General features: G+C 32.6%; 1 protein-coding gene across 1 annotated transcript; it reads right to left on the bottom strand.

The window, feature by feature from the left end:
- Positions 1 to 2,895: 2,895 nt before the first annotated feature.
- LOC131945092 (C3 and PZP-like alpha-2-macroglobulin domain-containing protein 8) lies at positions 2,896 to 26,768 on the bottom strand. Its single transcript, XM_059306079.1, has 37 exons — positions 26,660 to 26,768; positions 25,194 to 25,327; positions 23,088 to 23,277; positions 22,699 to 22,867; positions 22,158 to 22,228; positions 21,656 to 21,710; positions 21,459 to 21,532; positions 20,979 to 21,018; positions 20,727 to 20,814; positions 20,125 to 20,359; positions 19,438 to 19,680; positions 18,904 to 19,089; positions 18,380 to 18,544; positions 18,143 to 18,205; positions 17,668 to 17,856; positions 17,169 to 17,318; positions 16,458 to 16,595; positions 16,144 to 16,192; positions 15,870 to 16,001; positions 15,524 to 15,632; positions 15,007 to 15,124; positions 14,614 to 14,733; positions 14,009 to 14,125; positions 13,684 to 13,821; positions 11,424 to 11,595; positions 10,567 to 10,755; positions 10,163 to 10,241; positions 9,541 to 9,718; positions 8,785 to 8,886; positions 8,323 to 8,491; positions 7,656 to 7,894; positions 7,131 to 7,292; positions 6,877 to 6,945; positions 6,424 to 6,587; positions 5,933 to 6,107; positions 4,956 to 5,061; positions 2,896 to 4,607 (listed from the first exon to the last, which is right to left on the bottom strand). Exons 2-37 carry the CDS (start codon positions 25,319 to 25,321, stop codon positions 4,417 to 4,419), a joined length of 4,962 nt encoding a protein of 1,653 aa, XP_059162062.1. The 5' UTR covers positions 25,322 to 25,327; positions 26,660 to 26,768; the 3' UTR covers positions 2,896 to 4,416.

Here is a 26,768-nt window from a genome sequence, read left to right on the forward strand (position 1 = left end):
CTGATTCTTTACACTGAGGACATAAACATATTAAACCCAATAATACAACAGTGTATTATACATTGAAAAATTGTCTTACCCATTATGCTCACTACCATTAAAACTTTGCTGCCACATCCTTGTTTGTATTAAGGTATAACACTGACAGCCCCCCCCCCACATTGACACTGAAATAATGATCTATTTATGATGTCTACCATAAGAACTAGTCTGTGAGCTGTATTTGGATGTTCACAACTTAAAATGAATGTCTGTCAAACATCAACAAAGCAATAATTACATGTTCTTTTAAAAAAAATTAAATAAGAAACAATCAAAACATGGTTATGCCTTAAGCAGGTGCTTAAACTAACCCTACTAGAAAGGAGTTGCTGTCAGTCCCATGTATGAAAAGTGGTTATTAAAAATCCTGGAGGGGACAGTGGCTGGAAGAGAGTACAAAAACTACTTAAGTCCTGAGTTTGGGCCCCAAGGCAGATGAGACTCATTCTAGAGAGATAAATCAAACTTCTGCTGTCTTGTTCTTGGGTGGACAAAGGTTATGGAAGCAAATCCAGGAACAAAAGCAGAAGTCTGAGCTAGATCTATATGGCACATGACATGTTAACACGAAATACTTAATTGTGTTGGAGGCAATTTCCTCTAATATTTTACAATTAGGAAGGAAGAGAAATCCCTGAAGTCTTCCACTCCATGCAAATACAGAACATGCCTTGTAGAGATTCTAATTAATTCATGTTAATATACAAAAAAATAAGACTTAACACTCATGAGTTATAAAGTCTATAATTGCTCAAACATTATCATGATCACTTGTAATGTTATCAAAGCTGAATAACTAAAATATAAATTGTTAATGCACCACATTTTATTCTTTTGATCACAGCAACACATGCTGAAATAAAAAAAAACTTTTACCTATTTTAACAAAAAAAATAAAATAGAAATTAACTTTTAATACAACTTGATGCTTTGGTTTTGTTTATTGTGAGTGGTTCTGTAATTAATTTTATGCACACATGTGCGATCCAGACTTACATAATAATATAGTAGTTTTAACAGAATGTAACATAACCTAATATATAAAAATTGAGAACCCAGAGGCATGGCAGTCATACGAATGCAGTCAAAAGACAATCTTATCAAAACATGATGCATTTTTCCTTGACTGAAAAATATCTTTTGCAATGTTGACATATTTTTCTGTTTTAGTTTTCCTTGTTGCTCAAAAAGGACTTGGCACTTGAACAAGAATGTTTTAGATTTTAGAGTACTCTGGCGAGCCAGTGAATTGATGTTAGGAATTGTTCCAAGAAAATGTATAGCTTGATCTGAATGTCTGACAGAAAGGGTGATGATTTTTCTTTTGTAAGAAATGATGCCCCATCTCAACAATGACAATGCCATAGTGAACCTCTCATCAACTTTCAAAGCACATTCTGTGAATCTAAGCAATAGAAACTAATTTCATAAAATATTAAACTCAAATTAACTAGTGTTACTTTAGATATAAGAAAATATAGAACTTATATAAAAAATATATAGATTATAAGTTCAAAGTCTTATATTTTTAAATGAGACAGAAACATGTTCCTGAGTCCCCTGGTTTCAGAGTTTTTTTCAGGCATCTCTTAGGGGCGGGGGTCTATTTCCCCCCCCCCCAACGGCATTTATGTAGAAAATATATACTTTTAACTAGTTTTAACAGTGTCGTCCCCCCCCCCCCCCCGGAAATATTAGAGGAGAAAAAAGTCTGGAAGAAACACTGCCTAGTTTTGATGGGTATCCGACTTCTTCTGTCATGGAAAGCAAAGAACAGTGAAGGATTACTAAAGGTGGTTGGGCATAGTGCTGACCACAAGCAGAGGTCAGAGAAACAGATGCACTAAGCTGGAAACTGGAAGCAGTTTCTTTAAATTATCTCCACCGTGTGGACATGCTTTATTAAATATGAGATGCTATGGGGAGGTAGAGCTAGATCTAAATTTAGAATAGATCTAGGTGTCTACGTTTATGACTAATACTATAGATTTATAACCTAAATACTAAATATGTGAAATATGACTGTGTTAAAGAGAGGTTTTAACTTAGCAAGTTGAACAACCCATCAATTATTTATTTATTAAAAAATTCTCTTTATTAACACGAGAAGCCGTTAAACCGGAAGTGGTTAGGCATATTTTTAACATAGAGAGTCCAAAAAGTAAATAGTGAACAAAACATGATTTAGGCCTAGATATGGATCTAGAATCTAGATGTAGTCCACAAACACATGATTCACGCAGCAAGGGTATAACAAGTTCAAATGAGAATTAGCGACGGTTATTTTACAGTTAACTAACATTCAATAAGCAAACGAAGTTATTAAAACATTATTTATGTATACAGCTAAAGTTGAATAAATAGTAAAACATGTAGCGCAAATATTATTATTTAACAGTTCCCGGATTCTACTAGATCTAGATATTAGATCAAGAATTATTTTCGTTTTAATAAAGTAGTGTTATCTGGCAAATCTGTTAATCGAATTGGTTGCTGAATTAAATAATCCGTGTTTGTATCAATGAAGTAAAATTGAGCCACTATATGTTGTTGTCCATGCAGAACTAAAAAAAAGTACTTTGCAAAAAAAAAAAAAAAAAAAAAAAAAAAAAGACCTTAACATTGTTATCTCAAGTTTAGACTCAAGATGACCGTCCATATTATACACATGAATGTAGACCTATATAGCTAATAAATTAAATGAGTTGTTTTATGTTTATGAATATGCAGGCATAGGCCTTTAACCAAGCATATCATCATATACACAGTTATTACTATGAAGATTTATTATTAAAAATAAAATTGGTTCCTCTGCACTCAAACATAACATTTGTACATCACAAAAGAAGAGTATTCAAATTTTTATCATTTTTATTATTCTTTAAATGGTACATTTTCTTAAAAAAAAAAGATTCAATAAACTACAGGGTATGTACTGTCAGATTTCTTGAGGTGACATTATTTATTACAAGGTTTACAAAGATTTTTAAGCAAAAACATTAACAACAAATAATTTTACCATTATGTACTAGAACTGCAGAACAGAAACTATCATATTATGGTCTCATTTTTATTTGTTATTTCCAGTGTTTAGCATATCTATTTTTATAATTACAGTAAAGTTTTAATAAGAAAAGTACTATTTCTTACAGTTACAGATCCTGAGTAAACCTATGCTAAATAAAACCATGTTTTTTTTCTTTTTAAAACATAAGTTACAAGATATCCCTGGAGAAAATGAGAAAGTCATGTATATACATTTAAATATTTACAAAATTTGTTTCTTCTAAAAAAATTATCTTTTTACTTATTCACAAACAATAAGGCAAACCCATTCAACAAAAAGTATATTCAGCCTGATCAAACACAGTCAGCAAATTTTTCCATTCTGTTCTTGATACTATTTATAGTTTGAGTTGAATTTAAAAAAAATGTTAAGTCAAACAGACATCAGTTTAGTCACATTTTCTTTTATTTATATCAACTTCAAACAATCTTGCTGCCAATTTGATTCCATTAACTAACACATTCACTCATTATGTACAGTGGATTTAGAATCACACAATTCATCATGAAACAGATCTATGGTTTCAACATGCCTGATGTTCATTATATGGTATGATTTCTATACATACATTTTGTTAATACAATTTTATATTTATAAAAGGAATGTACTCAGTATAGAAAAATGTATTTTTATATACAGTAATATACAAAAAAACATACAAAACATGTAAATGGAATGTATATAACCAGAGACCTGAACTAATGTTGCCATCTATTGATATGCTTAAAAAAAATTCAGATCTGTTTCTTTGCTGAGATGATTTGTTTGAGAAAGTGTGATCAATACATTCATTTTACACTCAAATAATCAAAATTGTATAGTCATGACGTAAAAGAAAAAATTAAATTTTAATTGTGCTGAGATTAAAACTCCATTTTTTAAGCCATATGAAATCACATACGTTGCTGCAGATATTGGTTTAAAGAAAAATATCTACCGGTTATTAAAAAGAATTTTTAAGAATTATGCTGTGGTATTAACAAAATATTAATTTTATATTTAGAACTGACGTTTAGTGAAAAATAAGTGGAGAACAGTAAGCCCAATACAATGTGGTAAAACAATGTAAATAATGATTCAGAATTTCAGGACTGAGTATAGAAATAAATTGGTATATATTTGTGAACATTTTTATAAAAGACAGAACTGAATGCAAGAAAATAAAAAAATCTTTAAAATATTTTTAGTTTGAATATTGTTGAAAATTGATTTGAAAAAAAAATTTGAATCTCAATTTACTTATAAGAAGATATTTTTTCTTTCTTAATTTTATTAAAATATAACAAAATGGGATATGTTTTATGCAACTATCTGGGCCGAAGTAGCAATCGCTGAACAACAAACACAGCAGCCAACAAAAATACAACACTGACACTAGCACTGGCTATAGCTGCTGCATTAAAGTAAGGACAATAGGGGCACTGGTAGGACCCACACACAAAGCAAATGTTGAGCAGGAACAAGTTTCTTGTAGTATACATTGTTGTATTATGCATGCCTGTAGGAAAAAAGGATACAAACATTAAATATATGACTAAAAAATATCTAAAATATATGATGTAAGATTAAACTTTTTTTAAGTAAAATATTTTAAAAAACTGAACTATACGTTTAGACAAAAATAAAAAAATAGAAATTAAAAAATAAGAACTATAAATTAAGAAACAATCACATTAAATTTTCTTTTCAATATAGGAAAAATATACATTATATTGTAGGCTTTATTCAGAAGAAAACTTTTGTTAAAATTATTACTGATTTTCTTTCTTGACATTTTTATACAGCTGTTTCCAAAAATGAAATTAGGTCTATATTTTCTTTTGGTTAACATACGACTAGAACATACCTGGTTCGTAGTAGTCATACACCCTCATACGGTGCTGGATTGTGGCATTGGCAACAGGGTACCATCGGTCAGCTCGGAAGTAAACACAAGTCTTGCTTTCATCAAGCTGGTTGGGAGGGAAAAGGTGTAGAAACTCATAAAGGTATTTTATTATAATTATATATTTGTTTGTTTTTATTTATTGTACTGTGTTATCTTTAGAATTATTTATTAATTATTTATTAAATTTATTAATGAGGGAAATAACTCATAAATGTTGAATGTGGGAAATAGTAAGCAATTTGAGTGTGGTATAAAATATCCTCATTTCAAAAGGTCCTTCTGGGGATGTTACTTTGAAAAACTGAAAAATGTATGGAGAGACACTAGATTAGAATGGTTGGAGGATTTGAAAAAAAAAGGAAGACTGCAGTAGTTAGGTCATCTGGAAAGAATGACTAATCACAGGGAGGTGAAAGGGGTATATAATCAAAACCCCCCCAAAGGGAACAACCAAAAGGCCAGCCTAGGCTGAGATGGATTATGTGGAGTCAGACTTAGACAGGCTCTAAAGAAGAAGACAGCAAAAGGTGGTAAAGCAGGCCAAAGATCTCCAAGGCCTGCCTGCTGATCCACACTGAAGAACACTTGGATGGATGAATGGTTGGGTTATGCTTCTCAGTTAAAGTAAAGTTAGAAACGTGTTTGTATTAAACAAACAATATTGAGTTTTGAAAACTGGTCAACTAATGAAAAAACCCAGTTATAACATAGCTAAACTAATAAAATCTTTAAAGTCAACATGTACCTCAATTCATCCTAAATTTTAATTTCAAAACTGATACATTTAGTCATAGGTATTTTTTAATTTCCTTAATGCAAGTCACACACTATAACAGTTAAAATATCTTCTCCATTCTCTACAAATCTCACACCTATCTGATGAAAACACCATTGAAAAAGTTACCACAAAACACCACTAGAAAATTATCACTCACATAGTCGAAGTAGAAGACGACTTTTCTCTGGTAGTGCTCAGCTCTCTTCAGATTGGGGACCACCCCCGATTTGACGTAATCTCTCAGAGTGTCGTTCATCACAACATACCCAGTAGGGATGTCAATTTCCAGCACAGTTAGGCCGGAGGTCTTGCTTTTTTCAGTGTACAACCAACTGGGGAGCAAAATGGAAAAAATTGCTCAAAACAAAACTAAAGAAACTTTTTTGTCTGCACATTAACTGAATCTCAACGTGTTAACAAATATTTTTCAGATTTAAAAGCTGATTTATTTACACCGAAAAATAAATAAATTTTTGTTGGGGGGAGGGGGGGGGGGGAGGGGGGGGGGGGGCGGCAGACCAATTCCTTCAAATGCCAAGCTCACTATAAAACAGGTGAACTCTTCTTTACCAGCCAAATTGACCACCAAGTTTGAAAGAGTACAATACTTTTACATTTGAATACATAAGACTAGACACACAAACTCACCTCACACAAGGTGTCATCTCAAAAATAGAGTCGTTCCTGCCACTGAATCTAACCACATCTGGATAGAGGGCAAAAAACTTGATTACGTCTTGGCTCATATCGTTCTCGACATGCATCGGCATTTTTTGCAGAAAATCGTATTCAACATTCACTGTTGTTGTTAGCTAAAAAAAATGAAAATGAAACATTTTAATGTAAAAATCACTGCTAATAAGAAAAAATGTTAGTGTCAATTTAGGTATCTTCTGGGTAGTAGGCCTGCATCAACTAGAACTGTAGTATATTTGTATGTTCAGATTCTTTAACTAGAAAGGTTCAGCCCCTCATGAAAAATTCAGATTAACAGAAAAAGGAAATAAAGATGCGGCAGAGAGGTGAATTAAAATGATGTGCAAGAGGGTTAGTACAAGTAGTGAATAGAAACTTCGAATTTCTAATTGCTATGAAGTTTACCTGAAGCATGGCTCTTCCTGTACCAACAGCATCAGGGACAATAAATCCCCATACACGATCATATGGCAACTAAAGGATAAAAACAAGACGATAAGATTGAAATAAAACGGCAAGACAATACCTGAACCAAAATAAATTAACATATTCATTGACTTAACTAATAAAAATGTCTGTAAGGCAAATAAAACTATTAAGTGTAGGTTAATTCTAGTATTTAATCTCTATTTGTTTATGCCACTGTGCCTAGTACTTACTGGAGCAGATTTCAAGCTAATATAGTCAAGTTTCTGTAGAGTGAAAACACTCTGCCAGTTTGGAGAAGCCGTGGATTCAATCGTGGTGGTTAAGTCATAGACATTACGATGGGGGTCAATCTGGGTGAACTTGAACAAAGCTTCCATGGCCAAAATGGTATCCTGATAAAGAATTAACAGCAAACATTTATTAAACAAAATCCTCTGGTTGTAAGAATTTTAGTGCTCAACGAGCTTCCAACTACAATGTCATTACTTTACTATATGATAATTGTAAATGTAAAACAAGAAATGGTGACTTATGAATAGGTGAAAAGTAAATGGCGTATTGAGTCGTTTTGCATATATACTTTTGAGTTACCGGTAATTAGACGGTCACAACACCATTTTAAACCAAAAAAAAATAGTTTCAGAATCAGACTGAACTATGATTGTTTTACTGTAGTCTTTAAAGGCAATAATAAACAAAAATAGTTGATGCCCTATATCTATAAAATATAAAAAACAAACAAGTTTTTTCCCCACCTGTGTTGAAGCAAAGCCACCAATAGAATTTCTCATAGTACAAAGCCAGGACATCATCATCTCTCTGTGGACCTTCAAGCCACTGTTGTAGTTGATGTGTGCCATGAGGGCATATGCCGTGGACTGGACAGAGTAGGCGTCGTTCATCAGCTCCTGCCTTGGTTTGATGTACCTCACGTTGTTGAGGAAGTCAAAGGGATTTGGGTAAACAATATCCTCGGCAAAGTACATGAAGTCAGCTGAAATAAAGGAAGGACTGAAGGTAATTTCTAGATACAATAGACAGATGTAGCTGACGACCTTTGCTCCTCAGGGGCCACAAAAAACATAAATGGAATGGATATTCCTTGATGTATCACTTTTTAAGAATGCCGTCCTCTAATAAAATCCTTTAAATGTATAGTTGCATAAATTGGTGTCACCATACCAAATTAGTTATGTTGCTAGGGATTTTCTACCTGACAGTGAGGCCCCCAAAATTAATACAACAAATCCACAACAAATTTGTCTTTACACAAAGTTTTGGCTGATACCTAATGCAGCGTACACCTAATGCACAACACTAAAGTTAGAATAATTACAAATTATAGAATTAAAAAAATATCAGAAAATAAAAATAACCATATACATATGATAATATAAGACATTAAAAATATTATAATCTCACAGTCATTTCTTTTCATGGCCCATAGCTGGTCGAAGGGGCTTCTTCTGGGACTGCGAGTGAGAGCGTAGGTGGTGATAGCCATGTGGAAAACTTCTTTGATGTTTGGCACTTGGTTGAATAAATAATCTGCAGCCTTTCTTCTAGCAGTGTCAATGCAAGCAGCTGCTTCCTAGGATGTGAGATTTTTAAAAAGTAGATTAATATAAGACAAGGAACAAAGTGTTTAGTGATTTACGTAGGTATCATATAATAGATTAAATCCGTAAATGAGTCTTCTACCATATATTGTGAGTTAGGATAATAATAGTGATGGTGTAAGTTTTTTTCAATATGTATGTTTTGTATGTATTATATAGTTAATTATAAATTGTGTACATGTAATTAACTAAAATTTGATTGTAGGCTTTTATGTATTGAGTTGTTTCTTATGAGTGTTTTAAGGCATATAAAAATACATATTACCTCTGATGAATGCTGCACGTCATACAGGGCAATCAAAACATAAGCTGTCAGTGGGACTGGATGTGAATGAAGTTTGTCATCTTTCAGTCCTGATACAAGAGTCTACACAAGGGGAATAAAAAAAGTCACATGTTTTTGAAAGCGAAAAACAAAATTACTTTACACCTGTACACTTGTTTGCTTTAGTCTAATTTAAAAGTTTATTTTTGTTTTTTTAGTAATTTGATATCAAAGTTATTATCTTACTGATGTAATTTTTTTTTAATGATAATATTTTTGGAAAAACCTTATGATAAACTAATAGAATTTTTTTTTTGCCCTTCTGAAATTCCAATATTTTTGTTTTGTTTTACTTGTTTGGCTCTCTGTATACACCAATATACATAAATAGTTTTCCCTTTACCACTAAAAAATACTAATAAAAATAATACAATACAACTGGAAAAGAAAATTTACTTTACTTCTTCTTTGGACAATACATGGTAAGAAAAAAATGAAAGGTAAACAAAGAAACCTGGTGACGAACAGGGAGATCTAAAAAAAGACAGCAGATCAAACATGGGGCAACTAAGAAAGGAGTGAGACAACTTTATTGCAGACCTACATTCTAAAACCTAGGGGCAACAAGGTGGTCAAAGACAGACAGAAGTTTGGGAACTTTGTTGCAGACCTAAATGCTTGAGAGCATAAAAAAAATGCATGAGCTACAAAAAAAAAAAAAAAAAAAAAAAAAAAAAAAAAAAAAAAAAACCGCACCATTTTCCTGTCATAGGTGACATCATTTTCATCAGGTTCAAAGGCTCCAGTTGTATCATTCTGACGAGAGCAAATGTAAAGAACCAACTTGTTAATCAGCTCACGGGGGATAAAAAGATCTCGCTCCCACTCTCCAAAGTTGGCCTCATCCACAGTTTTGGCCACAAAGGCTGTGAGCCTGAATATTTGAGAGGAACAAATAGAATTTAGTAATGACGTTTCAATTGTTCACAATGTATCAATTTTAAAATATTTATAAGAGTAAATTTAAAATATAATTGTAAACAACCTTTTGTATGTTCAATTTTACTAACATTAATGGATAAATAACAAAAATCAAAGCCATTATTTTAATGTGAAAATAAATAAAGTGGAAAATTATGTATTTAAATATCGGATAGGCAAATACTGAAATTAAGTCATCATTAAATCTTTAGATTTAGATAAGAGTAAAATCTCAAGGAACCAGTTAAGTAACTTAAAATGTTCTGAATCAAGTTTTGAATGAATAGGATCCAAAGCTCTTTATAGAAGCAGTCCAAATCAATACAATCATCATGGAAAAAGCAGAAACCTAAAAACTTTCTTGAAATGTAGCAAGCTAAGATATGTTTTTTTTTACCATAAACTGGGCCTATGATCATCTCTGAACATCTTCATGGAACCATCAGGGTTCATGTAACCAAGTATACGCTGCAGAGCTAGAAAATTAAAAAACAAGAAGTCAAACATTGTGTTTTTTATTTATTGCAATCAAATTACACTTTGCACAGCATTAAACTTATCTAAAGCAGGCCCTATCTATTGTAACTGATTCTTAGAAATATTTAATGTGTTGTTAATTAGTGAACTTCAAAAAACCAATTTTATTAGTATTCTTTTATATTTATTTGATTCTAGTCTCTAAATAAAATGATGCAATAGGATAGCTTCCCTCTAGTTTAATATTTTGGTGTTTTGTTTTTGTGTAATGATCTGTTCAGTACTTGATAAAAAACAAATTTTAATGAAAATAGCTTCACTTACCAACATTCATCTCCCTCAAAGATTTCACTAACTGATCATCAGGAAGCTGCTGTGATGCTTTCATAAACTTCAGTGTCAAAAGATTGTAGGCAAAATTGTAAGTGATCATTTCACCTCCACCATAAGGCCTTAATATGGTGTTTTCAGCATGTAAATAGTCCTCAAAGAATCCAGGTGTCACCACATCACCTATGGAGGAAATAACCAGGGTATGAACATGTGGAACAATATTTACAAGAGTTACAGAGTTTTTGTCTATTACACAGTTGATTCATGTTTTTTTAGTAATTTGATTTATGCTTGTGTTTTGTTGAAGAAAATCTTGTTTACTTATTTGTGCCCAATACACACAGGGCAGATGAAGTAGAGTTCATATGCTTCAATGACCTCAACTTACAGGGGAATAGTGTGGCCCTTACTATGCCCAGACACCTTTGTTTCTTTAATGTGAGTCAGGAATCCATCAGTGCTGGGTGTGATTCAGTAACTTCCTACAGACTTGAGCCCAAATTCCAAACTGGAGACTTGGGTTAATAGTTGTAAACTTTACCATTTGACTTCTTTTACTTACTCTTAACTATTAGAATTACAACATGTGTTGTGGAGTGGAGGATTATTAACGCCTCCAGTTTGGTTTCTGAGTTTGTTAAGCCTCTGAGTCTTCTCAGCTCTGTTGGGTACCTGGCTCACAAGTAGGCATGGCAATTTCCTGACTATCGCTTAATATGCAGAAATCACCACCACTTATGGATGATCAAGTTTGAAAGGCTACAGTTTTGATGTTTTCCAGTTGAACTAATCCTATGTCAGTTAACATGAGAAGCTCCATCTAACATAAATTAACAAACAAATCTCACCAAAGAGGGAGACCTTGGCCTCAGCGGACTGAGAGATGTACAAGTTCCACCTGACTTCAAGCTTCCTGAACTGTTCAGGCACGGGGATGTCATACTGGGGGATTTTGATAGACCCGTAACGGATCAAATCAATCAGGTAGGGCGTGTGGTAGTAGTTCATCACACCATCAGGCTGTCAAAAATGAAAACTTATCAGAATTTTAACATATTGATGTTTATCAATCATTATTGTAATGGAGAAGTGTAATCAAGTGGCAGATTGTTGTGATAGATTGTTTTTGAAGTGCAAAGATGATGTGGTAGAGAGTGAATGATGTGGTAAGAAAAAATGTGTCAAAGTATTAGTTAAGTTTGTTATTCTCATTTAGCATGATGAGGGTAGACATGTACTGAAGTCTTTTATTGACTGACTTATTTTAAAGTCATATTTTATACAGACTCTCATTGCAGAGTTATATAAAAAACATTCAGGGTTGTATTCATAGCATGTTTTTTTTTTTTTATATATATTGTGCTGAAACATCAACTGTATAGTTTTCATGTGAGGCTTCTCATCGCCTGGATGAGTCCATGGTTTGATACTACACCAATCTCTACCAGCCAGTACTATCAGACACCACTAAGTCTATCCATCACTGATGTGTAGGCTACCTGACTATGTCAAGGAAATTGGTGGCAGCTGGGCCTTAGCACTGACCAACAACATTCTCTCTAAGCTGGGTGATCTTGTGACCATATGCTGGGCAGTCATTTTGGAAAATAACCTTGGATAAGTTGTACCATGTACACAAGCAGATGGCGTTGACTAGTGGTAGAGGTCTGGACTGCTAATATGAGACTCTCGAGTTCGAGGTTTAATTTATTATAGCATCCCTGAGTCCACCCAGCTCTGATGGGCACCTAGCTTACGTTAGGGAAACAAAGGTGGCTGGGCATAATGTTGACCACATTATCCCCATGTACGCAATTATCACTGAAACAGATGAACTATAATTCATCAGCCCCATGTGTCTTAGGCACAAATGGAAAAAGATGAAGTACACAAAATTTATGTGGTACACAAAGCTTCTGTTCCTTAGAGGGTATGTTGCTGATCAACAAGTGACTAGAGTGGGTAGATAAGGTGTGGTTAGATTAGCCTGTTTTCTTGCTGGGTCGTAAGCCACAGAAAAATGCACCATGTAAATCATTCTCAAGCCAGTATATCTTAAAACCCTTTACAGATCACAAGTTGATAAATCAATTGCTTAAGGGGATATGCTATGTTTTTTTCTATTTTTTACAGTTTAAGATCTAAATTCATTTGAATACTTTAATCATATTTGGCATATAAAAGTAAGTATTAAACAGCAAAAAAAAAGGTCAAAAACAATTTTGGTTGTCATGGAAACCCAAAAACCTCCGCCATTTTGAATTTTTCGGTACTTTTAAAAATGCTAAGGCTTTTTTATTTATGAATCTATAGCAATCAAATTTAAACTGCTTATATTTCAATATATATTAAAACTTTTGTCACGACAACTTTTTGAAATAATTACTAGTAAGAATTTTACAAGGTCTAAAAAATCATACCCTTTTTAGTATTCAAAAGTTTCAAAATGTGCATATTAATTACCTAATACTTTTTTTCTATGAAAGCAATCACAATTCCCTCGTGACAAAAGTTGTATTTTCGCATCAAGAACATTTACTGAAAATATGGTTGGCATTGTTTAATAAATAAAAAAGTAGTAGGCTTTTTAGTGTTAAAAACCTGCGAACTGAGAAAAACAGCCAAAAGTAACGAAAACTAGGTCAGGAAAGTACCATATCTGTGTAAACTGCAAAGCCAATTGTAAGCGTTGGGTGTTTCCGAGATGTAGGAAATTAAGTTTATTAAATACATGAGAAATCCAGCTTTCCAATGATGTCAAATACAATATAATGACGGATATAAATCTTTTCATAGAGAGCTTGTAAGATTGGGAAAAATTGATTATTTTTTAATTAATAGGGTCATAAAAATCGTAATTCAAACACATAAAAAAAATTTTCTCTTTAAAATTATTATTTTCTATATACAAAAATGGACAAAGTATCCAAAAGTGCAAGAAACCCATCATGACGAAAAACAAGAAATTTTGTGATTTTTTTCCGCGCATATCCCCTTAAGTTGATAAATCAATTGCCTTTATTGAGTTTTAATGAAATAAGTGCAAATTTTCAAAAGTTGCTTTAAAACCAAACAATAAAAGGATTAAAGAAAAAATAGAGCCCTTACCTTCACATACATAGTGCCATTGTACTCATCTTTCTGCATAAAACAAGTGGCTGAGACTCTAAATTGAAGAATTCCTCTCACCATGTCTTTACTAGCCACTATAGGCATGTAAATATCTCTAGATTCACCTGGCTCCAACTATTTTTAGAAAAATTAATTTAATTAATACCAAGAGAAAAAAATCAAAATAAATCTCTAGTCTTCAGAATTAGTTGAAGCTTAAACTTAACCCATTTACAAACACAAGGAAGATAACTCTAATAAAATGGGAACAACAGTTGTAACCCATCTGTTTTTTTGTGACTAAAATTTTAAATGTACTTACAAACAGGATTGTCTGATGGTCTCCTTTGTGAGTAGGTGGTGTGTAGGAAGTGACATAGCCCATCTCACCAACAGTGACAAACTCAAAGTCATCATTTCCATGCATAGTTATCAGAACCTGAGGGTGAAATTTAAAAAATTAATTAATTAATCAAAAAGAAATTAATATATTGCAATTTTTAAACTTACAATAATATAATATTTTTAAAAAATAACCTCAGAATTCCAGAATTTGTTTATGGCTGTAAATACTTTTAAACTATAATCTCTGGAATATTGTTCTTAATGTATCATCTTTTTTTCCTATTTGATCCAAAGACACACAGAGCTGATGAAGTAGAGTTCATCTGTTTCAGCAGCATTGGCATACATGGGGATAATGTGGTCAGCACTATGCCCAGCCGCTACAGACTCTGGACTTGAGCCCAGGATCCAAACTCGAGACTTTTCATGTTAGCAGTGGTAAGCTCTATCGCATGTCCACTCTGTTCTTAATGTCTGTTTTATAAAAATGACTCATATTTTCCTAACAAAAACTTGAGTTTGATTTTTTGTAAGCTGTGGATTTCTAATGAATTTTATAAAATGAAAAAAATTAAAACACACCTCAAGATAGTCATCGTCGTACCAGTAGTTGAAGACAGTGACCCTGACACCAATTTGTTCCCCTCTGATAATATGTTGGGGATGCTCAACTTGCATGTACATGTAGCGAGCAGCGTCATACTAGAACAAAATACACACAGAGTTACTAAGGCATAATATATAGAATATATTTTAGATACGAAACAATTCAATTAAGTCAGCAATGTTGAATGTTATATTTTTAAAAAAAATTATATAATTAAAAATAATTTTGACATAAAATGTGTAGTAAAAGCATTGTTTAATTATTAATTTATTTTATGGTTAGATTAAAAATAATATTTTATAATGAAAAAGTTAGATTTTTAAATGCCCAAAGCTGAAATGTAAAAACTAAAACTTAATGTGTCTTACCCTAACAGGCTTCAACATTATACCAAGACCCAGTTCTCTGCTCACTGACACACCATTGATGACCCAGGACAATGGATATTTGGGGACATCCACACGGAAATCAACTCTGCCATCTGGCCTGTGAGAATGGTTGCAAGAAATTTTTTTAAAAATTTAACATATCGTAGTGTACAATTTTATACTGCAACGTTAACATTTTAAAACCATAGTTAATAAAAGTAAGCAAATTTAACCATCATAGTCATGGATATATTAATGTTTAAAATTTGTTTTAATTTCAATAATTTATTAGTAAAATATTTAAATCCATCTTTAACGTTCAAAGGTTTACAATGTAACATGAATAAAACATGCTGAATTAAAAAACAGCTAAAGTGTGGCTACAATACTCAAAGAACTAAATGAAAAAATACACACTTGACAACTGAGGCTACAATACCCACAGAACTAATTAAAAAAATACACACTTGATAAGAGTGGCTATAATACTCAAAAAACTCAATGAAAAAATACACACTTGACAAAGATCTCCTGCCAGGCCCAAGAACTGTTGTCATAAAAGCGCATCACCCTGCTGACTCTATCCATGGCAGAAAGATGTTTCTGTGATATATCTGGCTCCACACCTGATGTTGTAAAAAATTATATAGTCAGGTTAGTTCTGAGAAGAAGGCAAACCATTAATCATAGATATGAACATTTTTACACTTTTAAAATAAAAGTATTGTTTTTGTATTTATGGATGTGATGAATAATTACTAACATTTTTGCCTGAAAACGTTTTAGAAAGATTTTTAAAGAATTTTTAAAATACATCTTGAATAAATATGGAAGTGTAAACAAATACTTCGGAAAGCACTTACAGCCCCATTCATCACCACAATCATTTGTGCAGTCACATTTGCCATTGCATTTCTGTTCATCTGTAAAGCACTCTCCTTCAATACCAGAGAAGCAGGGGCTAGCCTTCTGATTGACACGACAAAACTGTTCATCTGAAAAAATAAATCACATAAAAATGAATATAACTGAGAAGTCTTCTTTCTATGTTAAGAGTTTAAAAAAAATTGTCTACCATTATTTAGTCAAAAATAGAGACTTGATTCTATTTTTATTAAAGTGAGATTGTTGACTTACTGAAGAGTCTTGGTACCCTTGCATCAGTTAAGACAAGCAAACCTGCACTCTGTCAGAATATAAACAAAAAAATGTTAGTGCAAATTCACAATACACTTGCTCAATAACTTGGAACAAATGGAGTAGATTAAGGAAACATATATTTGAAATTTTACGTTATTAAGATTTAGCTTGATATTTTAGAAAGTTTTTTCTTTCGCCAAAATCTCTTATAATTTATTATTAAAATATATCAATACTTCAATCAAAACTAATTTTTGTGATTTATGGATATGAAAAATAACAAAACATGATAATTTGTTCGCCATACTTACAAGAAAACTTGTGTTGGTGTCAACACCATAATCTGGGCCATGGAAAAAATTGTACTCATATTCAGTGTCACTGACTCTCCATAAATGGCGGTAGCTTCCATTGGTAGTTGCATCATAGGTCAAAAGTTCATCAATCAGCTGCAACACAAGGGGAAGACCAATCAGAATAAAATTATAAACAATTGATTATCATTTTAAAGGAGATAGAACATACTTTGATGAATGACGTTTACAAAACTTTGACAACATTACAAGAGGCTTTAAATTTCCAAAACAAATTTAACAGGAGCATATTCAATTTTATTTCTACTAGTTTTATTATTATTTTTGGATTTTAAACCTATAAGTGTAGATTACATAACCGTACATTTTAAAACAAGTGGGAAAAATGTTGAAAATATTTTTTGTTGTCATTGGAACCCCTTTAAAAATGTTCTTGTTTCTGGTTACTAATGATAAAGCTTAATGTATTCAATGTTTTTGATTTGTTAATTTTAAAAATGTAGGATTTAAATATGTCAGAAAAACTGTATTTATGTCAATGTTTTGTGGTGAAGATTTTGTAGCTTATTTTTAGAACTGGCAAATTCCAGCTTTCTAACCAAATAAATTATGTTAGGACAAGTACAGTTGTCTATGACTCTATGATGTAAACACTTGTAGTAAATTGTGAATTGTCAAAGAACCAGCAGACAACAAAATAAAACAAACCCTGTTTTCAGTGATGCCATCACTCAGCCCACGGCTGTACTGGTCAAGTAACATCCCGCTAAAGGCAACGTATGAGCCGGGGTCAGCGTAGGCATTGAATTCAATAGTGTCGCGGCTGAAATCTTTGCCTCTGTTAATGCCAAGTGTCACCTGGAAAATGTGTATATGTAAGTACATTTATTTATCTAGCTGTAGCCAGAAAGGTAAACTTTTAAAAAGCTTAAATTTAAAGAGAGTTGGCTGTAGGCCTTCATATCCAATAGCAAAGATAAAACTTTGTAATCAACTTTTCATCCAAGTCTACCAAATTTTTTCTTCCCAAATTTTCCTTCATCAACTTTTATTTTAGTTACATAAATACACTGGTTACTATTAATATTAAGCTAATTTATTCGTCTATAAAAGAATATAATTTCTATTACAATCCAGCTAAAAAAAAGAAAAAGTAACAACTGAAACTTTTAGCTAAATAACGTATGCACTAACTAGCAGGGCTCACCAAGTTTTGTCTGGTTCCATTCACAAAGAAATTGAGGACATCTGTGACTATCTCTTCAGGCTGTCTAATGTAGTAGACAACAAGACGAGCATTTGGCACCATCTCTCTAGACAATGAAATAGCAAACGTCTTCTGTCGAGAGGTCATCTCAATCTGATCTCCAATGACGATGTTGCTTTGTGAGACAATCTGTTAAAAATAATTGGCATGTAAAATTTTATTAAATGTTTTAGTAATAAAGTATGTGATAAAGCATATTTATAACTAAAACATAAAAGCAGAGTTTCTAAAATTTTAGATAATATGGATAGACTTTGATATCAAACTGCTTATTTAGTCAGCAGAACACACATTAAATACTATCATATAAACACTGCAAGTCTGATGATTAATCATTAAATATTTTAAAATTAAAAGAAAAAAGTTTAAAATTTGTCTGATTAGGACTACAATTAGGAAATGAGAAAAGCCTTACCTGATAGTAAATTCTAGGCACAAAGCTGCTTGTTTTCACATGGAAAATCATGTACTCATTCACCTATTTAAAAACATAGTACATAATCAAACACAATAAAAAACATTTCCAAATGGATCTCTAAAATTTAGTGTGACATAATACTGGTAAAATTTTAATTTAACAACTTCTAGAATAACAAACTTAGGTGGTGATACTAATAAAATCTAAAATATTCTCAGAATGTATCAAACTCACCTGAGGGCTATCAGTTGAAGTCAAAATGGTAATGTATGAGTTGGTAGGAGAGTAATAACGCCAAGCACGCAGAGTGATAGAAGGCACAGTTCCAATATTAAATTTTGGATCGAGGTAGATCTGATTGCTTCCACTGTAAGGCTTTCGAGCATCCAAAAAGGTTGCCTTAAATAGTAAAGGTAAAACAAAATTGTAAGCAGAGAAATTTTTGTGTGTATAAAGTTGCTGGAAAACATAACCTAATAAAAAATATTGTATAACATTACAAAGAATAAATTTCTGAGATAATTATAATAAAAAAGTGAATATTGTATGATTTTACCAAGAATAGCATACATTACTAAGATAATTATATTGTAATATGTGAAAGACAAAATATCTTAGTTTAAATGTAAAAACCAGCACTGCTAAGTTAAGATAAAAATCTGTGATCCATAACCACGTATAAATTTCCATATATAGATTAATATAAACTAAGATTTGCCATTAAAAGAAACATGCATTATGCAGTTCAAATAGCTTACTGTGAGCAACACATTCTGTGTGTTTGTTCCTAGAGTGTACTCAAACTCTGCTATTCCATTTATAGGTGTTCTTGTCTGAGGCCCTGAGAGTCTGCCACTTGTTCCTGAGTTGTCAGTAATGACATCGGTCAAGGTGATGGTACCACCTGTGTCAACAGGTGTGCCATCATATTTTGTGATAGCCACCTTTAGGAAAAACACATTGTATCAATTTAGGAATGAATCAATAATTTAAGTATGGAAACTTTGGGTCAAGGGTCTATTACCTCAATCCTAACCTTAAGAAAAAGCCTTAACATTCACCTCTGCCAAAAACTCAACCCAACCCCAACCTTAGGCATTAGTCTAACACTAACCCTAAATTCTGACCCTTGCGCTAACTCTAACCCTAAATGTACCTTAAGCTTATGCTATGGGGGGGGGGGGGGGGGGGGGGGGGAAATGCCCTGTTCCCAGAAATTGGTGATTTTATTTAAATAAGCTATAACCTGTAATATAACATGTAATTAAAGCTAAAATATAGGTCTAAGTTACCTGTATTTTCATAATAGATGAAGGTTTGAATGTCCGGACTGCCTCACCAACCCACTTCAGCTTGTATTTGTTATCAAACATGATAGTCCCTGCCCATCCAGTGCGATTCAGACCAGAGTACCAATCCGACACGTTAGCAAAGAAAACAAATTCACTATCTACGAGGGAGCCACTTTCACCTCCCCTCTTAGCGATGGTCATTAGTTCTTCAAGACTCCACTCAAAATCTATTCTACCAGTGTACTGAAATATTGAAAAAAAAACAACAAATGTTTAGTTTCCAAGAAAAAAAAATGATCCGAATTGGACTGACAAAGTTAGTTTCTTGGAATAAATATATTAAAACATAACAGGAGAAATTAACGTAATATAATTTAAATAAATTTAATTAACATTATAGTTTTAGAATAAGTTTTATACAGTCATGCAAAAAGATTTTTTAAAATCTAAAATAATAAATAAAAGGGGTGTTGATTTATAAATAATACATGAAATAAAGCAATATATCACTTTAAACTTCAAATATGTATAATATATTTTTTTAAAACTATGAATTTTGAAATCATAAGATTCATATAGACATGAAAATCTTAAGTCTTCTGTTGATATTAAAAAAAAAATTTAGATTTCTTTTTTAATACAAGATTAATAATTTTAAAATTACTATTAATAAAAAAAAAATCTTACATATTTAATGAATCTGTATTCATAAGCAAAATACATGTGGAAGTCTTTGACTGGTATTTCAGAAACTGGTCTGTAATCGGGCACATTCACAGGTACCCCTGACTGTTGTTTTCCAGATTTTTGTGCATCCCAGTAAGGTTTTTCCCACCCTTTTGTGGCGTTCCATATCTCCTCACGGGGGCGGAAGAAGGCAGTAATTGAAGCGTTACCAACACATGGCCGACCACTTGTGTGACTGTTGGGAGGATTGGAATACATGTAAGCTTAAACAAAGTTTCACTGCTATCTCACTGTTATAAAATCGAATGAGTGAAAAATTATGGAACAGCACGAAAAAAAAACCAGTGACACTTTTTTCTATTATAATTTATACAAAATTCTTCTTTCATTCTTAATTTGTAACATTGACGGGTATTAAGCCCAACTTTGTTGCTTTTTTCCTCCAACATAATTAAGTTGTATTGTGTGCCAATATTTTACACACTTAATGGCATGCTGCCCTTGATTTCTAGAAAATTAAATCTATTTTGGTAAATAATATGGCATAAAATACACCCATTCCCTTTATAGCTAATTTATACATGTCAAAAACTTCAACTCACTTTGCTAGCATCACTCCTCTAATTTTGATTTCAGGTGTCTCCATAACATAGGGTGGAACAGTGACATTTACATCAAAGCGTGGTTCCCCTGAGAGAGATTTTAGAGAAATTATTTTAGAAATGCATACTACTAATTAAATATTTATTCTACAAGCTGCAAATATTTTTAGCAAGGTGAAAAAACACAGGGCTTTATTTTCAGGTAAATATAATTAAAACAAGACAAAAATATTACTAGAATGATGTACTCACAAAAATCCTCCACCACAAATGGGTGTCTGTACACATGGCCCTGGTATAGAAAGTTAGGATAAAATAATTGCATAGCTTAGTATTATAGTAGTAAATTCATTTTAAGGTATTTTAAATACTGACAACATAATGTGTAATACATTTTATGATTTAACTTTGTGACGTGTATTGTCTAAAATGAAAATGTGTAGGCACGGAGAGTGTGTTTGAGAGTAGCCTACCCTTGAAAGTGGTGTGCTAGCGGGACAAAGTGTGTGAACGAGGCAGTGTGTGAAGCAATGTGGTGTGGCGTCAACATCGTGTATCTACTCGTCCGTTTTTCTTCTTGTCATATGTTCTTGTGTTTGATGATAATTATACACCCATGATACAGATTCTCGTTGTGGATTGTATTTATTTATAATTGTTACACCTGGCCCAAACGAGACAAAAACACCTAAGAAGCAGAGTGTAACAAACTTAATCAAGAAAAGTACTCACAAAAGCATCTACACGAATATTCCAGGTTCCAAAGTTGGGCTGATCAGACAGAACAAAACTCTGACTTACAATTCCTAGAGTAAAAATAAATTTAAAAAAGCTTATAAGTGAACAAATTAAACTAGTTCATTATATTTCAATGAAAATCTTTTTTAAGGATTACTAAGGTAAACATTTTTAACTAGCGATGCACTTACCACCAGCGTTTGTTTGTAATCCCTGCCACCTTCTAACTGGTATCCCAGTTGGATCCTGATATTTAAAAAATTTGCTTAATATAAAAAAATCCAAGTTTAAAATAAATAATTGCGGTTAAGGATACATGAAGAAGACACAACGGTAAGCACCAAATGGTAACATTTATAAAAAAAAGAGCCTTTACTAATTAAACTCTTTATTTTAATAAAAAGATAATTTTAAAAATTTAGTTGATAAACAACAAAGTTTCTAATTTCCTAATAGACCCCTACATTTAAAAAAAAAACAATTTTGAGTGATTATTTTATCATTAATATCATTTGTCTGAATTTAAACAAAAATGTTTATATTAAATACATTTTTATTTAATTTTACAGAGATCTTATTCATTTTTAATACTTTAGCTGGTTAATAACTGCAACTTATATTTTAAAAAAAGCAGAGAAAATGATATTCTTTATGTTGCTTAATTACATTGAGTATTCAGAAAACTGTACTTACATCAATATATACAATCATGCTTCCATATTTGGGCATCATGTTTGGCAGAATGGGGATAACCCGGAAATGTACTGCAAAAAAAATGGTTCATTAATGATTGGCATTAATAATAATATTTAGTTTCACAAACTATCGTAGAATTGAGACTGAAATAACAATTGATCCATTAACCTATGTTTCTAATTAAGGAGTGCCCAAAAACTAAAAATCAGGACATAGCTACATTAAATGTCAAGTATTAATTTTTGTACTTTCAGACTAGTTTATTTTATAATACTTGTACATCTAATGGAGTGGGGTGTGCTAAGACCACTGAAAGTGAAGAGCTCTAATTCATCTGACCTAATGACCAAATATCATGAAGAATAGACTTATTTTTTTTATAACAAGTTACAGTTCTGCTTTTATATTGATGAAGAAAAGTTCAGACCATACTTTTGACAATTTAATTAAGAATTAAGTACATTAGAATTATGAAAAAAATTTGCAAATTAATAGCAACAACACTGACAATAAAATAAATAGTAGAAATCTATCTAACCCATTTGGCCTTGTCTGTACAAAGGTCTGCTCATCTGTATAAACAGTGAGGCCTGCTTGGTGCTGAAGTCAATATCTGTTTCATTTGCCCAGATATTGCCTGTGTCTTGTTCATTTAAGCGTCCTTCAACTCTGATACGATACTGCCCATCAGGAGCATTGGAGGGCATCTGTGTGAACACAAAAAACATGGGATTACTTAATTTAACAAACCTTTATTTTTAGTATATACGACAAAACTGATTAATTAGATTAAAAAATAAGAAGAATATAAAAATTATTTAATTAGCTGTAATTTGTATTTTAAAAAATATAAAATAAAATAAAGTAGCAAAAATACTTTAGTTTGTAAACATTAGGAAGAATTTCTAAAATTGTTCTCCCTCTCACCTGCAGTTGCATGATACGACTGCTTGGCCTATCAAAGCGCATGGCAGTGTTGGCATATTCTGTATCCCCTTTGATGATAGACACAATAACATGAACAAACTCTTGATTATACTCCATTCTCAAAATGGTAGCAAACACTTGGAAAACCTGGTTAGGCCGGATTTTCTTAGGGGCTATAATCAGGTATTGACTGAAATAAAAATTCATCAATTATAACTAGTATTAATTTACAATTTTAAATAGATCTACTAGTCAACTAAACGTAAAGTAATAAAATGGTGGTCATGAGTAAAAATGTTTCAAAATGTTTTTAAAAGTAACTACATGATTTACTTCTTTAAACAACAAATTATGTAGTTTAATATCTTATTATAAAATTAGTTAATTATAATATGAATAAACTAGATTATTAAAATAAAATCACAGTTGAATGATAAACTTTAATAAAATCCTGAAGAGAAGAATTCAACCTGACCATTAGATTTGTGACATTGAAATATACAAAAACCCTACAATAGTGGCAGAAATTGAATATAGGAGACTTTGAGAAAGAATGACAAACCCAGATGGGTGAAAGTGGTATATAACAAGACCGACAAAGAGGAACAACCAAATGGCAGACATAGGCTAAAACAGATAGATGACATGCAGTCAGACCTAAGACAGCTAGGACAAGACATGAAAGAATAAAAACAACATTTTTTTTGGTTTAAAGCAGGCTCAAGCCTTTAAAACACTACAGAGCCAAGGGAATGAAAAAATGAACGGATGGTTAAAAAAGCACTACATTACAAAATACTTTAAAAATAGTTATTTTTTTCATGCATTCATATCTGCTTTACTCTTCGTCACACCCCCCGGCCTGCAAAAATTCTATACCATTCTCACAATTATTAAGACTGCGACGTATTTGTCAAGATGATGACGACTTTTGGATCAAGGCCCATGAGCTACTACAGTTCTTCCGACTCCGGTCATACCCGGAGCATATACTCCAGTCAGCACTACACAGCATAACAACTGTTGACCACCAAGCCTCCCTTCAACAATTTCCAAAACAAAAGTCAGATAGAACTAAACTCATCTTACCCTACCATCCTCATTCAGTTTTGGCTAAAAATATCATTATAAAAAATTATTCTATCCTCAAGTCAGACCCCCATTTAGGCCATTTATTTCAACAGAATCCTTTGGTTGTGTATAGAACAGAACGCAACCTTAGAGACCTTTTAGTTCGCAGCCGCCTGCCACCCACTACCAACACCGGTTTTGGCACCACTCCTTGTCCCCGTAAATGCAATACCTGTCATTTCACCCTTCAGGTTGAATCACTGCAGCTGCCGATGGGAACCCTCAAAATTAAAAATCACTTCAACTGTGAGTCCCGCAACGTATTTTACGTCATCCAGTGCAGGCGTTGCAACATCTTTTATATCGGACAAACGGGGAAAAGATTGTCTGACAGGGTTAGCCAACACCTGCGATCAATCAACAATGAAGACGGTCTTCCTGTGGCCAAACACTTCAACAAGAGTGGGCATGACTTAAAAAAGGACTTTTGTGTAACCGCCGTTCGGTTTTGCCACAATTTTAAAAATCGCCTTAGCACTGAAACGCGACTAATACTTAAATTTGGTACACGGGCACCCGATGGCTTGAATGAACAGATATCTTTCACCTAACAACCCCCCCCCTCCCGCATACACCACGCCCCCAACCCCACCCCTATACAGTGTCCAAGCGTCCTTCTCACGCGTCTTTTCTTTTGGATATCGTGGCTAGCAGACAAGACGTGTTTTCACTGTCGAGCTAAGTCAAAAAATGTGTTACTGTTTGTCTTTATTTGTCTAATCTGTAATCACACTGGTGTGTGCTGACGAAGACCTTGGGTTAAACGTCCATAGTACTTGTAACTGTCTTTAACTTGTGAGGTAACTAATACTATCTGTTTTATTACTAATTTTATTTTTTTCATGAAATTCAGAAGACATTAAAAAAAAAAAGTATTTGGCAAATGAAATGTTGCATGAGAATAAACAGTGAAAATAAAACCCATTTCTTCTCTAATGTGTGGTATGATTAATACAGCATAGTTAAACAGCTTACGGGGCTCTGGCATATGAGCATCCAGCAGTGGAGTCTATCAAACAATTTTCCTCTCTGGGCGGACCCCCACTCTGTGATGAAGTCAGCGCTATCAAAAGCGCTGAACTTATTAAAAGAAGCCACGACATGGTGTTCTGAAAAGGAGAGGTTAAATATATGAAAACCATAGGAAACTTTTCAGACGAACAACTCAACTTAATATTTGTTCAGAATCTCAATAAAAATATCCTACTTCAGAATCTTATGTTCTGTACCTGATAGGGCATTTTACCTTACACTCCTATTGTCAAAAAAAAACAAAAAAAAAAACAAACTATATATTACATTCTGTAGACCCACTACCCAGTTGGAAAGGAAAAAAAACATTTTATTAAAAAAATTTTTTTAGCTTTTAAATTTTAATTTCATCAATTGTGGTGGTGTCTGTTAGGCTTGCAGAGCATAAAATCTGCTTCTTTAGCACAGCAAGTTAAATAAGAAGCAAAGTAAGTCTTATGTTATTGAATACTTATTATCACTAGACATTCACAAGCCTTTGAGTAGCCTGCTATATTTATAACATACAATGAGTCAGTATTGTGAGGTCAACATTTTTAGCTAACATATAGCCTGGACCTAATAAAATAACTGAATTTGGACATGGAAATGACAATGATAACAGGTGGACTTTTTATACACAGCCAAGCAACTTTAAATGAATAATTAGTAGGTAGCTTTAGGCCTTAGGGCCTATGTTATAAATTTTATTTTTCAACTCTCATGGCAGTATGATCACTACAACTTCTGTAAAGCCCCAAAAAGTTAAACTATAATACTAGGCCTATGTCTATGTACTATGTTAACTAACTACCTATATACTATTCTTCAAGTGTTTTTTTAGGGGCCTTATATACTATATAGAGAAAAAAATGTGAAGCTCTCAATCCTTACAATAGTTACAATACAAACATCAGTATTATAAGTAGTATTAGGCTTATATACTACAGTATACATACAACTTAATTTTATTACCTAACTTTAACTTTGTAACTCTCAGTAGTCAGTGTGAGTGTAATTGAGTGTATTTCTCACTTTGCCTGCACTAAAAAGTTCAAAACATTGACATAACTTTTCACACTAACAAGTGTGAATTCAGTGTGAAAATAAAGAGAACTACTTATGTTTAAAGTTGATAAATAATATTTATTTGTTAAATACTTTATTAGTTCGTGTAAGTAAGTTAAAATGGGCTTAAAACTTGTCCTTCAGAAAATAAGTTGCTATTTCCTGGTTTGGCTCCGTGCGCCATTTTGTTAACAATGCGACTGTCAGGTAACTTATATTTTCTGTTTCACTTGCAAAAATAATTAACAGTATTATTTGTCTATTCAAATGTAACAAAACAGATATTGTAAATTTTGGTTAAATTTCATGTTATAATATGCGGAAATAAATCTAAGGAGGACGAAGTGCATTTAGTAAATCACCTGAAGTGGCCTAGTTCATGAGATACCTGTGCTGTGACACCATTAAAAACTAAACAGCGTCGGTGGGGCGGGGAGGGAGACTTGTCACCAATCTTTCCAGGTTCAGCAA

The sequence above is a fragment of the Physella acuta genome, unplaced genomic scaffold (assembly GCF_028476545.2).
Source record: "Physella acuta isolate Inbredline_101_S28 unplaced genomic scaffold, ASM2847654v3 ptg000523l, whole genome shotgun sequence".
Taxonomy (NCBI): domain Eukaryota; kingdom Metazoa; phylum Mollusca; class Gastropoda; family Physidae; genus Physella; species Physella acuta.